The sequence below is a fragment of the Hemiscyllium ocellatum genome, chromosome 2 (assembly GCF_020745735.1).
Source record: "Hemiscyllium ocellatum isolate sHemOce1 chromosome 2, sHemOce1.pat.X.cur, whole genome shotgun sequence".
Lineage (NCBI taxonomy): Eukaryota > Metazoa > Chordata > Chondrichthyes > Orectolobiformes > Hemiscylliidae > Hemiscyllium > Hemiscyllium ocellatum.
The window spans coordinates 151,066,771-151,082,896 of record NC_083402.1 but is presented as its reverse complement, the minus strand read 5'-3'; the positions used below and the strand labels follow the sequence as shown (position 1 = coordinate 151,082,896).

The following is a 16,126-nucleotide window of genomic DNA, read 5'->3' as shown; positions in this document are numbered from 1 at the left end:
AAGAGACCGAGGGGGTGCAAGTGTGTAGTTCCTTGAAAGTGGAGTCATGGGTAAACAGGGTGATGAAGAAGGCATTTGGTATGCTGTATAACTGGGGCTATTCTCCCTGGAGCATCAGAGGCTGATGGGTGACCTCTTAGAGGTATTTAAAATCATAAGGGACATGGATAGCATGAATAGCCAAGGTCTTTTCCCAAGTATGGGGGAGTCCAAAACTAGAGGGCATAGGTTTAAAGTGAAAGGGGAAAGATTTAAAAGGGACCTGAGGGGCAACTTTAATTGCAGAGGGTGGTGGATGTGTGGAACAAGCTGCCAGAGGAAGTGGTGGAGGTGGGTACAATTATGTCATTTAAGAGGCATCTGGATGGGTACATGAATAGGAAGGGTTTAGAGGAATATGTGCCAAGTGCTGGCAAATGGGACTAGATTGGGTTTGGAAATCTGATCTGTGCGAGCAGGTTGGACCAATTGTTTCTGAGCTGTTTTCCTCTGTGACTCTGTAACTGCAATTGGGAATTTGTCTACATAATTCCACATGATTTTTATCTATGCAAATAATGTAATCTCTTGGATATTTTCAATATCCAGTGACAAGTTTACAAATTTAAAAAATAGACAGGGATGAGGAAGAGCAGCAATTACCCAACACGTCATTTGACAGATTGCAACATCAAGGAGGCCTGGCAACACGGGAGTCAGTGGAAATCATGGGGCAAACTTTTCACTGCTTGGAGTCAGACCTAGAAAAGGAAAATAGTTGTTGGAGGTCAATCAACCCAGTCCCAGGATATCACCATAGGTATTCCAGAGTAGTAGGGTAGGTCCAAAACATCTTCAGTTCTTCACCAATGGTCTTCTCTCCACCATAAGGTTAGAAGTGAGAATGTTTATTGATGATTGCACAAGTTCAGTATTATTCACAATTCTTCAAATGCTGAAGCAGTCTGTTGCCATATGCATTGAAATCTGAACAATGTCCAGGTTTGAGCTGATAATCGGCAAGTACTATTCATATCACAAGTGCTAGGCAATGATGATCTCAAGCAAGAGAGATTCATACCATCTCCCCTTTTACATTCAATGCACTACCATCTCTTCATTCCTACTATCAACATGCTGGTGATTAACATTGACCAGGAACTAAATGGAATCAGCTCCATAAATACAGTGGCTACAAGAACAGGTCAGAGATTTTGAATTATACAGCAAGTAACTCATCTTCAGACTCTGCAAAGCCTATCCATAAGGCACAAGGCAATACTATGATGGAATCCAGTAGCCTAGATGAACTTAGCTGCAATAACACTCGAGAGGCTTGACAGCATCCAGGTCAAAATAGCGCACTCGGTTGGCACTCCATACCCCACCTTCAACATTCATTCACTCCACCACAGATGCATGAAAGTACCAGTGTGTACCATCTACATGGTGCACTACAGAAACTCACCAAGACTCCTTAGACAGCACTCTCCAAACTGTGAACTCTACCACCTAGAATCACAAGGTGATAGAGTCATGGAATATCAAGTTCTCATCCAAACCATTCCCAATCCTGAGTTAGAAAAATATTATTGTTCCTTCAGTATTGCTGGAGCTCTCTCCCTCCCAGCCCCGTGAGTGTACCTAGATCTCCTGGACTGCAGTTATTCAAGAAGACAGCTCAAAGCCACCAACTGAAGGGAGGTGAACAATCAGCAAGAAATGTGGCCCAGCCAGCAATGCTGCATCCCATGAATGATTTTTTTTTAAAAAATGGTTCATCTTTCCAGAAAGACCATCAACAAAAGCATCATTAAGTGGTTCCAGGATTTTCACTCGCACTGTATTATCTAAAAACTCACTTCATCAGTAACTCACTGTCTGTGTGAAGCAGAACTTTCTCACCCAGTGGCTGATTTTTTTCATTTTTTTTGGAACTTGTGGACTCTTTTATAGTTTCAGGTATTGTTTTTTTTGCTATGTCTTTACTCTCCTGTTTGCTGTTACCTTTTGCTTCAATGAGCATTCCCTTTACTTTTCCCTTTTAAAGATGGACAGTCCAAATTGTTCATATATTTTGAAAACTGTTTTAACAATCAGTGGTCTTCCATTCCTGCTATGTACTATGATATACCTAGATCATGAAATTATACAGAGAAGTCATTGTCTATGAACCAACAAATACATAATAATACTTCATGAATTTACCCATTTTGATTTAGATTTAATTTATGCAAACAGTCCTAAAAAAGAAATAATTTCAATTTTCCAATGCATTTTATGAGTCGCAATACTTTTAAAAATGAATGTTGCTTCTTTTGCAGTTGCTTTCCAAGATCTTTGTCCATTTGGCCACGGTACAATCCCTGGCATTGGAGAATCCCGTGAAGGTAAAAATAGTCACATAAGGACAACATTGTATTATTGTACATTGTGATTGTTGATCTAATGATCTAGATTGTGAGATTGACAGCATGGTCAAACGTGTAAGGGTCAGGGCTGCAGTTAGTTAAGGTTTTGGAGGTGTAAAGATTATTCACTGCATATATTGAGCTAAGATCTGTGAAGTCACTTCTGCATTTAAATGGAAGTACAGTGGGAGTAGTTGTATTTATCAAACTATTATACAACAGTTGCACTCATTGAGTGGTACATTAGTCAGCTTAATCTTGAGTTACTGCTGGATGGGGCTGTGGCATGTATGAAGTGAAGGCATATACTGAGTTCTGCTTGTCAGCTAACTATTCCAGTAACTATTTTTGCCTGTTACAAAATTAAAAACAGGCTCGTAACCTTTAATTAGCACTTTATTTTTCAAGTCTAAGCAAATAACAATTTGTCAGGAAATGTTTTCAGTATGAAGTACCCTAATCAGAAGCATGACTTAAAAGGTGTTAAAATACCTGCACGATAACCATAACTTTTACTATGGTATCATTCCACATTATATACTGTTCTCCTCATTAGATGGGATAAACACAGCTGTCAATTCCTGACCTCCATTATCTTTATACTGTAGTGCCATATTTCCCCTTCCTGAATGTTGATTTCAATGAGGAAATAAAACTAGAAACTCAGTACCACTCAGGGGTTAACACTTGATATAATGCCGTTCTAAGAATTTTGCTATGTAAGAATGGAAGTCCAAAATGCAGTGGACACTAAAATTTTGAAATACAATGTAAAATAATGGAAATATGCAGCAAACCTGGCAATATCTGAGTAGTCATGATTTGGAGATGCCGGTGTTGGACTGGGGTGTACAAAGTTAAAAAATCACACAACACCAGGTTATAATAAGGTTTGTGAAGGTTTGTAGCTCCGGTTGAGGTTTAGGGTGTAGGTTTGCTCGCTGAGCTGTAGGTTTGATATCCAGACGTTTCATTACCTGGCTCGGTAACATCATCAGTGGAGACCTCCAAGTGAAGCGAAGCTGTTGTCTCCTGCTTTCTATTTATATCTTTCTCCTGGTTGGGGGTTCCTGGGGTATGTGGTGATGTCATTTCCTGTTCGTTTTCTGCGGGGTTGATAGATGGAATCTATCAAGATTCTTCAAGAACAAACCACAACAAGCAGACCAAACACAGCCAGAAACCCTAACCACCTTACCATACATCAAAGAGGTTTCAGAAATGACAGCCAGACTACCAGGACCCCTCGGAATCCTAGTAGCACACAAACCCACCAACACTCTCAAAAAAAACTAACAAACTTAAAAGACCCAGTACAACCCATGGACAAAACCAACGTCATCTACAAATTTCCAAGCGAGGACTGCCACAAACACTACGTAGGACAAACAGGAAGAAAGTTAGCCACCAGGATACATGAACACCAGCTAGCCACAAAAAGACACGACCCTCTCTCCCTCGTGGCCCTACACACGGATGAAAAAACCCCCACCATATCGACTGGGACGACACATCTATCCTGGGACAAGCTAAGCAAAGACATGTCAGAGAATTCCTAGAAGCCTGGCACTCCAACCACAATGCCATAAACAAACACATAGATCTAGATGCCATCTATCAACCCCTCAGAAAACGAACAGGAAATGACATCACCACAAACCCCAGGAACCCCATCCAGGAGAAAGATATCAATAGAAAGCAGGAGACAACAGCTTCGCTTCACTTGGAGGTCGCCACTGATGATGTTACCTAGCCAGGTAATGAAACGTCTGGGTATCAAACCTACAGCTCAGCGAACAAACCTACACCCTATACCAGGTTATGGTCCTGTTGGACTATAACCTGGTGTTGTGTGATTTTTTAAATATCTGAGTAGAGAGAGATGGAGCTAATGTTTCAGGTTAGTGATTTCTTTTACAGTATAAAAAGAGAATTGAATGGAAGAGTATTTACACATATACCATGGTGTTTGTGGTTATTTGATAAATGTTAGTTTAGAGTGAGGCTTTTCATTTGCTTTGCATGTACACATTGAGGTTGAAAGGGCAACACTGCATGGTAAGCAAACATCTATCACACTATTTAATCTAACATTTCAGGAAAATGTTTGGAAAAAGAACACAAAACTAAACAAACTTTGTATCAATTCCACCATGAATCTGGGAATACATCAATGTTTGAAAAAATCCTGAAACAGATTCAACTTGTACATTCAATATGAAGTTGTACAAATTAATTAATTTGGTTTATTTTGAATGAACCTTGTGTTTTGCATTCTAGATGTTAATGAATGTTGGGAGAACCCTGGGATCTGTTCAAACGGCCATTGCATCAACACAGATGGATCGTTCCGATGTGAATGCCCAATGGGATACAACCTGGATTACAGTGGAGTTAATTGTGCCGGTACGGATCTTATTATTAGTTATTACAGAATCATTTTTAAAAATTAATAATGGGTCAGACTCACTTTTGACAAGAGTGGAAACTAGTGGCTATGGATCAGCCACCATTATGCCAATTTGGTTGACATATCCTCTACAGTGGCTTTGTTGTTGGTAAAATTGGGGAGGGTGCAGAATGGTCAGCTGATTGGCCACTGCAGGTTTTCGGACCCTACTAAAAGTCAAAATGTATCCCTATATGCCAGCTAAAATTACATATCTGTTGTTTCATATGCTACTACTATTCGTGTTGTATGTATTACAATAATGCTGTACTTCTCCAGATTCTGGTGTGTAACCCAGTTAGTGTTTGAGATGTACACTTGGAATCTTTCTATTATAATGTTATAATATTAGAGTAAATAGCAGCTTTGAAGTATTGTTAATGAAATTTGAGGTTTATTGTCACAGCAAATAACTTGTTGCTTTTCCATGAAAACAGACACTGATGAATGCTCCATTGGTAATCCCTGTGGTAATGGCACTTGCACCAATGTGATTGGTGGGTTTGAATGCAGCTGTGATGAAGGTTTTGAACCAGGTCCAATGATGACTTGTGAAGGTAAGAAGTAAGCAGTGACTTCAACGATCAATGAACAGCTGGCAATGTACAACAAGTTGTAAGTTTAGGGCCAATGTCTAGCACTTCCTGTTATTGCAGAAGTCTGGCGCATCTTTTGTGAGGTGGGAATCCATCTCAAAACAGAAACTTTTGGCTGATTTTCTGGATTAAAAGCTATTTGCATTTTTTTAGCACTCTCCAAGTCTCTGCTGAGAAGTATGGAGGTGAAGTGATTTGGACATCAGCCATAGTGAGTGCGTAAGGCATTCAGTCTGTGCTGGCTAAACAAATTACTAGTTATCCCTAAAAGGACTAGAAATGGTACAAATTGATTTCATGCATCAATTTCATAGGTTTTCTGGCCCTTTGATTTTTAAAAAGTTTCTTCCTCTCGCTCCCATGATACATGCTATATGTCAGAGGTACAGAAACCCATTTAGGGAATAGGTAGGTGAACGTTGAGTGGAAAATATTGGAGTGACCCGTCTGCTTCACATGGCCAGGAAAGGGAGATCACATCCAAAATGAAACACAGCCCACGTGGCACAGCCCAAGGAAGTAAATCAGGAGATAGAAAAGGCATGTGTAAGGAGAGCACAATTACAATAATCATGGGGTCTTCAATACACAGTTGGACTGGGAAAATCGGTTTGGTAGCAGATCTCAAGAAAAGAAATTTGTGGAATGTCTATAAAAAGTTGTTCTGGAGCAGATTGTGGTTGATCCTACTGGGGAACAGGCAATTCTGGTTTTGGTGATGTGTAATGCGACAGACTTGCTTTAGAGAGCTTATGGTGAGGGAACTCCTAGGGGGCAGTGACCATGATATGATAGAGAGTTGTCTGAGGGTGAGAAGGTGAAATCAGATGTAACCGCATTACAATTGAGTAAAGGTCATGACAAAGGCATGGAGGAGGAGCTGGCCGTAGGTGATTGGAAGGGGAGCCTAGCAGGGAAGATGGAGGAGCTGCAATAGCTGACATTTCTGAGGGTAATTTGGGAGGCACAACAACAATTCATCCCAAAGAAGAAGAAGCTTACTCAGGGAAGGATGAGGCAGCCATGTCTGACAAGGGAAGCCAGGAACACCATAAGAGCAAAAGAATAAGCATACAATATGGTGAGGGTTAATGGGAAGCAAGAGTAATGGGGAGCCTTTAAAACACAGCAGAAGATAACTAAAAAAAAAATGACGGGGAAGAAAGATGAAATATAGAATTAGTGTGAAATACAGTGTGGAAGCAGGCCATTTGGCCCATTGGGTCCACACCACCCACCCAGACCCACCTGCTACCTCTGTTCCTGCATACCCTGTGGCTAACCCACCTAGCCTGTGTAACCCTGGACACTTTGGGCAATTTAGCATGTCCCGTCCACTTCACCTGCATGTCTTTAGACTGTGGGAGGAAATCAAAGTACCCAGAGGAAACCCACACAGGCACAAGGGAATCTGCAAACTCTACACAGACAATCGCCCAAGGCTGGAATCAAACCCGAGTCCCTGGAGTTGTGAGGCAGCAGTGCTAAGCACTGAGCCACAGTGCCATCCCTTTTCAACAATCGAGCATCAGATATGAGAGGAGGCGAACTAGTAATATATAAGAAGATTGCAAGAGTTTTGTCAGATATCTAAAAGGTAAGAGAGAAGCAAGGGTAGACATTGAATCACTGGAAAATGAAGCTGGCGAAGTAGTAATGGGGAATAAAAAATGGTGGAAGAGCTGAATAGGTACTTTGCATCAGGCTTTTGAGTGGAAGGCACCAGCAACATACCAAGATTTCAAGATAGTCAGGAGCAGAGGTGAGTATAATGGCCATCACTAAGGAGAAGGTGCTGGGAAAGCTGAAAGATCTGAATTTGGATAAATCACCTGGACCAGATGGACTACACCCCAGAGTTCTGAAGGAGATTGTAGGAGCATTAGTGGTGATCTTTCAGGAATCACTGGGGTCAGAGAAGATTGCACAGTATTGGAAAATGGCTAATGTAACATCCTTGTTTAGGAAGGGAGGGAGGCAGAAGACAGGAAACTATCAGCTGGTTAGCCTGATCTCAGTCTTTGGTAAGACTCTCGAGTCCGTTATTAAGGATTAGATTGTGAAGTACTTGGAAGTGGAGAAAGTGAGGACTGCAGAAGCTGGAGATCAGAGCTGAAAATGTGTTGCTGGAAAAGTGCAGCAGGTCAGGCAGCATCCAAGGAGCAGGAGAATCGATCTTTCGGGCATGAGCCCTTCTTCAGGAATCAAGTACTTGGAAGTGCATGGTACAATAGGGTGGACTGAGCACGGCTTTGTTAATGGGAAGTCATGCTTGATAAATCTGTTAGAATTCTTTGAAGAGATAATGAATAAGCTAGACAAAGGATAGTCAGTGGATGTGATCTATTTGGATTTCTAGAAGGTACCGCAAAGGAGGCTGCGAAATACGATAAGAATCTGTGGTGTTCCACAGGCGTAACTATGTTCTAAATATGGAAAGGCTTTGAAAATCTGAACTAGAAAGGGACTTGGGAGTGTTGGTTCAGGAATCTCTTAAGGTTAACATGCAAGTTCATTTAGCAGTTAAGAAGGTAAATACAATGTTCTCATTAATTTCAAGAGGACGAGAAAACAAGAGCAGGATGTACTGCTGAGGCTGTATCAAGTTCTGGTCAGACTGCATTTCGAATATTGTGAGCATTCTGGGTCCCAAATCTAAGGAAGGATGTGTTGGCTTTGTACAAGGTCCAAAGGAGATTTACAAAAAAGATGCCAGGAATGTAGGGTTTGCCATATGAGGAGCGATTGAGGACTCTGGGTCTGTACTCAGTGGAATTTAGAAGGATGAGGGGGGAATCTGATTTAAACTTACAGGAAACTGAGTGACCTGGAGAGAGTGGATGTGGAGAAGATGTTTCCATGAGTAGGAGAGACTAAGACCCAAGTGGACAACCTCAGAAACCTCAGAGTGAAGGAACGACCCTGTACAACTGAGATGAGAAGGAATTGGTTTAGGCAGAAGGTGGTGACTCTGTCAAAGTCATTGCCTCGAAGAGCTGTGGAGGCCAAGTCAATGAGTGTAATTAAGACAGAGATAGATAGGTTCAGTGATTAGTAAGGGGATCAAAGGTTATGGGGAGAAGGCAGGAAAATGAGTTTGAGAAACATATCAACCATGACTGAATGGCAGAGCAGACTGGTTTAATTCAGGAATAAAAGAATGACTAGAGAAAGATTAGGGCAAATCAAGGACAGTAGTAGGAAGTTGTGTGTGGAGTCTGAGGAGATAGGGGAAGTGCTAAATGAATATTTTTCATCAGTATTCACACTAGAAAAAGACAATGTTGTTGAGAAGAACAACACTAAGATACAGGCTACTAGACTAGTTGGGATTGATGTTCGCAAGAAGAAGGTGTTAGCAATTCTGGAAAGTGTGAAAATAGATAAGTCCCCTGGGCCGGATGGGATTCATCCTAGGGTTCTCTGGGAAGCCAGCGAGGTGATTGGCTTTGATCTTTATGTCATCATTGTCGACAGGAGTAGTGCCAGAAGACTGGAAGTTAGCAAATGTTGTTCTCTTGTTCAAGAAGGGGAGTAGAGAGAATCCTGGTAATTATAGACCAGTGAGCCTTACTTCAGCTGTGAGTAAAGTGTTGGAAAGGGTTATAAGAGATAGGATTTATAATCATCTAGAGAGGAATAAGTTGATAGGGATAGTCAACACAGTTTTGTGAAGGATAGATGGTGCCTCACAAACTTTATTGAGTTCTTTAAGATGGTAACCAAACAGGTGGATGAGGGTAAAGCAGTTGATGTGGTGTATATGGATTTCAGTAAGGCATTTGATAAGGTTCCCCACAATAGGCTATTGCACAAAATACGGAGGCATGGGATTGTTGGTGATTTAACGGTTTAGATCATAAATTGGCCAGCTGAAATAAGCAAGTGGATAATAGTTGATGGGAAATGTTCATCCTGGAGTTCAGTTACTAGTGGTGTACTGCAGGGATCTGTTTTGGGACCGCTACTGTTTGTCATTTTAATAAATGACCGAGATGAGAGCGTGGAAGGATAGGTTAGTAAATTTGCAGATGACACTAAAGTTGTTAGGGTTATGGATAGTGCTGAAGGATGTTACAGGTTACAGAGGGACATAGATAAACTGCAGAGCTGGGCTGAGAGGTGTCAAGTGGAGTTTAATGTGGAAGAATGTGAGCTGATTCATTTTGGAAGGAGTAACAGGAATGCAGAGTACTGCATTAATGGTAGGATTCTTGGTATTGTAGATGAGCAGAAGGATCTCAGTGTCCAGGTACATAGATCCCTGAAAGTTGCCACCCAGGTTGATAGGGTTGTTAAGAATGTGTATGGTGTGTTAGTTTTTATTGGTAGAGTTATTGGATCTTGGAGCTGCAAGGTCATGCTGCAGCTGTACAAAACTCTGGTGCAGCCACATTTGGAGTATTGCGTATAGTTCTGGTCACCGCATTAAAGGAAGAATGTGGAAGCATTAGAAAAGGTTCAGAGGAGATTTACTTGGATGTTGCCTGGTATGGAGGGAAGGTCTTATGAGGAATGGCTGAGGGACTTGAGGCTGTTTTCGTTAGAGAGAAGAAGGTTGAGAGGTGACTTAATTGAAATATATAAGATAATCAGAGGGTTAGATAGGGTGGACAGGGAGAGCCTTTTTCCTCAGATGGTGATGGCTAGCATGAGAGGACATAGCTTTAAACTGAGGGGTGATAGATTTAGGACGGATATCAGAGGTAGATTCCTTACTCAGAGAGTAGTAAGGGTGTGGACTCCCCTGCCTGCAACAGTAGTAGACTCACCAACCTAAAGGACATTTAAATGATCACTGGATAAACATATGGATGAAAATTGAATAATGTAGATTAGATGGGCTTCAGTTTGATTTCCCAGGTAGCCACAACATCGCGGGCCGAAGGGCCTGTACTGTGCTGTTTTGTTCTATGTTCTAATTCAGCTACTGTGTATTTGCGTTATCATTATAACTGAATCGTAAGGGCTAAGATACCAAATACATTCAGCATGAAATCTAGCCTGTGTCAAATACATTTTAGGAAATTCCCACATATTTTCTTTGCTTGCAATTAAGTTCTCATCCGTATACGAGAGAACAGCCAGTGCATTAAAGTGCATGCAGAACCATTTTCAAGGGTGGTTTTCTCCTGTGTTATCAGCTGCCCCCTTTTCCTGATGATTAGTTGATTATTCGGAGCATTTCTATACCTTAAAAAGTGAATTTCACTGATTCCCCACTCCCTGTAAGACCCCAAACAAGAATGAAGCAGGACTTTAGAAAACAGACAGGAAAATATTGTTGCTGTACCTCTGAGGCCCCTCTTTGGCGCTCCATTGGAGTGCCTGACCAGTTATTTTTACTCTGAGGAACACAGTTATCAATCTGTATAGATTTACGTAGTTATCATACTATGTAGATTTACATTGTTATCAATCTGTATAGATTTATATTCCAGCAATAAGCATAATTGGTGACTGTGCCTGTAAAGTGTTGGAAATTAATAAATCCCAATTCTTGCTCCCTCCCACCTCAACAAAATCCAAAACAGCCTGTAACCTTAATATTGGAATATTCAAATTGTGACAAAGAATTTTATTCAAAGTTTGTGAGAAGATTTGTAGCTCGGGTGCTCGTTATTGTGGTTCTGTTCGCCGAGCTGGGAATTTGTGTTGCAGACGTTTCGTCCCCTGTCTAGGTGACATCCTCAGTGCTTGGGAGCCTCCTGTGAAGCGTTTCTGTGATGTTTCCTCCAGCATTTATAGTGGTTTGTCTCTGCCACTTCCAGTTGTCAGTTCTAGCTGTCCGCTGCAGTGGCCAGTATATTGGTTCCAGGTCGATGTGCTTATTGATTGAATCTGTGGATGAATGCCATGCCTCTAGGAATTCCCTGGCTGTTCTCTGTTTGGCTTGTCCTATAATAGTAGTGTTGTCCCAGTCGAACCCATGTTGCTTGTCATCTGCTACTAAGGATAGCTGGTCGTGTCGGTTTGTGGCTAGTTGGTGTTCATGGATGTGGATCATTAGCTGTCTTCCTGTTTGTCCTATGTTGTGTTTTGTGCAGTCCTTGCATGGGATTTTGTACACTACATTGGTTTTGCTTATGCTGGGTATTGGGTCCTTTGTCCTAGTTTTCAGTTTGCTCTAGAGCTATCAATTCCCTCAGTGTCCAGGTATGCAATCACCTTAAAGGGACCAGCTGTTCAATTACACCGAACATGGTACTTAAAATATACTTAGCTGAATGTGAGGAAGGGACAGGATTGCTGCTTCTAAAATCATATTATGTGACCACTGTAAGATTCATACCGTCATTGTAATCCTTCGTGGTGTTCAGTGGCAGTAAGTATGGGCTGGTCAGAGGACATTTGGCTGTTTGTAACTTGACAAAATGTCGTAGAGTCATAGAGATGTACAGCACAGAAACAGATCCTTCGGTCCAATCCGTCCATGCCAACCAGATATCCCAACCCAATCTAGTCCCACCAGCCAGCACCCAGCCCAATTCCCTCCAAGCCCTTCCTATTCATATACCCATCCAAATGCCTCTTAAATGTTGCAATTATACTAGCCTCCACCACATCCTCTGGCAGCTCATTCCATACACACACCACCCTCTGCATAAAAAAGTTGCCCCTTAGGTCTCTTTTAGATCTTGCCCCTCTCACCCTAAACCTATACCCTCTAGTTCTGGACTGCCCGACCCCAGGGAAAAGACTTTGTCTGTTTAGGAGGAGCAAGTGAGGTCTGCAGATGCTGGAGTATCAGAGCTGAAAATGTTTTGCTGGAAAAGCGCAGCAGGTCAGGCAGCATCCAAGGAACAGGAAATTCAACGTTTCTGATGAAGGGCTTATGCCCGAAACGTCGAATTTCCTGTTCCTTGGATGCTGCCTGACCTGCTGCGCTTTTCCAGCAACACATTTTCAACTTTGTCTATTTATCCCATCCATGCCCCTCATAATTTTGTAAACCTCTATAAGGTCACCCCTCAGCCTCTGACACTCCAGGGAAAACAGTCCCAGCCTGTTCAGCCTCTCCCTGTAGCTCAAATCCTCCAACCCTGGCAACATCCTTGTAAACCTTTCAGTGAACCAGAGGTTTGACATTATTTTTGTTTTGACTCACAAGGAATGTGAGAACCTCATGAACCTGACAGCTCTCAACTCTCTTTCTCTGTGTTTTTCAATGCCTCAGAAATCTATGGGTGAGGAATAAGTTTTAAACCATTTCCAAGTTGCACTGGGAGTGACAATTAATAACTAATTAATAATACATAATGTCACCCAAAACCTGTCACTGTCAAACCAACTGGTTCGGGTTGAGATATGGGTCTGAATTTTATGTTTCCTCTCCAGTGGTATTTGTTATGGTAGAGCCACATTAATGGTGCACTCACAGGATACTGCCTTCCCATCCATCCCCTGATCAACCCACATAATACAGAGTGTGTGGGTGGTGGGGTGTACATGGGCGGAGGAGGCAGCCGGGGGAGAGGCACTGAAATTACCAGCCTGTGTGCCATGCTCAAAATGATAATTAAGGATATTGAACTTGTTAAAATCTCAGTTGAACCTAATTGTCCTGCCCATGCTGTATTACAGTTGGGGTGGATAGCCCTTTTTAAAATGTTTTTTGTTAAAGCAGGAGGAATGAGGGGAGATACTACACTACAGAGCGTCTTTAATACATCGATACACATTCCTCACTAAGTAATAATACCTCCACCCTCCCTTTCTCCCATCCCCTCTGCCCACCTCACTCAACTTTCCAAGAGCTGGCTGAATGGCCATCTTCTGTACTATCCCCATTCTATGATCCTGTGCAAGACTCCAGAGACCCCTCTACAGGAATGTAATAAGAGGCATGAAGACTGAGATAGAGGCCCACACATGCTCTAAAATGCAATCAATTCTTCTCCTGTCATTTTGTTTAAAGAGGATATCATTCAGTTTAAGAAGAAAAATCCACATGACTGTTGGTTACACTCTATTAGAATAAGAGAGATTTCAAATTGCTGAGTAAATCATAACTTGTCTCCCAGCAGAATGCAAAAAGGGAAGTGCAGTTTCATTATGACCATTGATTATTTGTTGTTTCTGTAAAGTTACTTTTTGATGTACTTTTGAGCAACGTTTGAATTATCATCTGAATAGGTGTTAATTCTGTAAAGTATAGACTGTGACGGGGCAGTTGACAAAAAACCCTAATTGATAATCTGCTTTTTCTTTCTCTCTTTTTTAATTCAGACATAAATGAATGTGCCCAGAACCCACTGCTGTGTGCTTTCCGATGCATTAACACCTTTGGTTCCTATGAATGTACATGCCCTGCCGGTTACACTTTGAGGGAAGATGGGAAGATGTGCAGAGGTGAGGACAGTCAGTAGGAGCAGAAAGCCAACTCTCACTGTTTACATGTTGAAAAAGACAAGATTCACACAAGATGACCATTGATTATTTGTTGTTTCTGTAAAGTTACTTTTTGACGTACTTTTGAGAAACTTTTGAATTATCATCTGAATAGGTGTTAATTCTGTAAAGTATAGACTGTGACGGGGCAGTTGACAAAAAACCCTAATTGATAATCTGCTTTTTCTTTCTCTCTTTTTTAATTCAGACATAAATGAATGTGCCCAGAACCCACTGCTGTGTGCTTTCCGATGCATTAACAATGTGGGCGGCACGGTGGCACAGTGGTTAGCACTGCTGCCTCACAGCGCCTGAGACCCGGGTTCAATTCCCGACTCAGGCGACTGACTGTGTGGAGTTTGCATGTTCTCCCCGTGTCTGCGTGCGGGTGCTCCGGTTTCCTCCCACAGTCCAAAGATGTGCGGGTCAGGTGAATTGGCCATGCTAAATTGCCCGTAGTGTTAGGTAAGGGGTAAATGTAGGGGTATGGGTGGGTTTCGCTTCGGCGGGTCAGTGTGGACCTGTTGGCCCGAAGGGCCTGTTTCCACACTAAGTAATCTAATATGACCACCAGGCTGATGGGATTGGATCAAGATACAAACCATAGTCTTATTTATTGAAGCAGTTTATCCCATATTTATTTACTTTAACCATGCAAGGAAGATCATGGTTGTTAAGAGAAAGAGAGAGAGAGCAGTATTAAGGAATAAGACCTGATGTATCAGGATTGACTGTCTATCTTTGCTGCCATCTTCATTTCTGAGGACTATGGACATCCATTGTATTGGTCCACACTTACAGGGAAAGTTCCAGAATGGTTTGCCATTGCCTTCTGCAGAATGGCTTTACAGGAAACTGTCCTGCTTTGACTGCCTGGTGTCAGGCACTGGGTGTGTTTACATGCTGACAATCATCCTGTTTGGTCATACTATGAATGTATCCTGAAGTCATTAAGTTCTGGCACATAGAATGCAAACCCTGAGCTTCTGGCCTCTGTAACTTCTTACCCACTCTATCATAACACCCCCTTAAAAAAGGCTTGTATATTATGGCAGAAGGATTAGGAAATCTATTTTTTTTGGAAAAGAAAGTTGAATTGAAGTTTGCAATATTATACAGGGCATTGACAGAGCTGTTTCTGGCAAAAATCTCCTCACTGTGGTTAATAATCATGTACCACAAGGCAGAAGTTATAAATCAGTAAAGAACCAAAGGTGCAAGTCTTTCTCACCAAAACAACTGATAAAAATTATGAGATGGCCATTGAAATGTACAGTGTAAATGTGTTTAAAATTTAATTACATGCATTTCAGTAAATAAAAGTGACTGAGACATAGAGCGAGAAAGTAAGTTATGATGAACTGATATATCAGAAATGGCTGGCTTACTAAACCTAATAACAATTTCCTATTCCTGAAAGTGTCTACTTGCCTTTATGTTTTGGCCTAGCATTTCGAATGAATGTTAACCTAACCTAGTTCTCATTATTTCCATAAGTCACGGTGGTCTCCAACCTTTCACTTTATCAACACTTCAACAGCTCCTATGAGATTATAGTGTAATAACGTGTGGCCCAAGAGAAACCAAACAACATTGTCACACTGTGTTATCTCTGTCTTTCTGTTTTTAACTTGGAATATCATTTGCCAGTTGAAGTACCAAACAATAAAAACAGTGCTAACCTAATACCGTGTGGTTCTGTTTTCCACCTTATTTTCTGTGTTTTAATCAAGTTTTATTTTAAAACTATTTATTTTGCTTTGTGTTGACCTACTTTCCATGACCATGTTCCATCACAGACCTCGATGAATGTACTCAGGAACTCCAAGACTGTGAATCGCGAGGCATGATGTGTAAAAACCTGATTGGTACCTTTATGTGTATCTGCCCACCTGGAATGGTACGCAGACCCGATGGAGATGGTTGTATGGGTAAGATTTTTTAACTGACTGCGAAAGGCATGAAATCTGCGTGAAATTATGTCATTTGGCGAATCCATACAGTGAAATGTTCTGAAGACAGACCCTGAGGAAATAGGCAACTAGTAACCCTGTGATAGAAACATTTCTATTAAACAGGCAAATACTCAGCTCATTGAATTCTCAAAAATATGCCAGCTTTCAGGGACGGAAAATAAAAGCTTTAATTTCACTTCTCTGATCTGTGCATTTCCTGTGGCCATACTAAAGGAGGAAAGAAATCTCTTCCACAAATAACAATGAGCATTTAAATAATGTACAGATGGCACAGGAGTGACACTAACATGTGTTCCACGTCACGATCCGATGATTTCACTGAAA

The 16,126-nt window shown here is 41.5% G+C and overlaps 1 protein-coding gene across 2 annotated transcripts in view; it reads left to right on the top strand.

Moving 5' to 3' along the window:
- Nucleotides 1-16,126, top strand: part of LOC132825797 (fibrillin-2-like) — a 327,149-nt gene that overhangs the window by 264,113 nt on the left and 46,910 nt on the right. For both annotated transcript variants that reach the window (XM_060841289.1, XM_060841280.1), the window contains exons 51-55: nt 2,304-2,369; nt 4,671-4,796; nt 5,277-5,396; nt 13,665-13,787; nt 15,626-15,757. In XM_060841289.1, the coding sequence (XP_060697272.1) occupies nt 2,304-2,369; nt 4,671-4,796; nt 5,277-5,396; nt 13,665-13,787; nt 15,626-15,757 (567 nt within the window). The remainder of the gene's footprint in view (nt 1-2,303; nt 2,370-4,670; nt 4,797-5,276; nt 5,397-13,664; nt 13,788-15,625; nt 15,758-16,126) is intronic.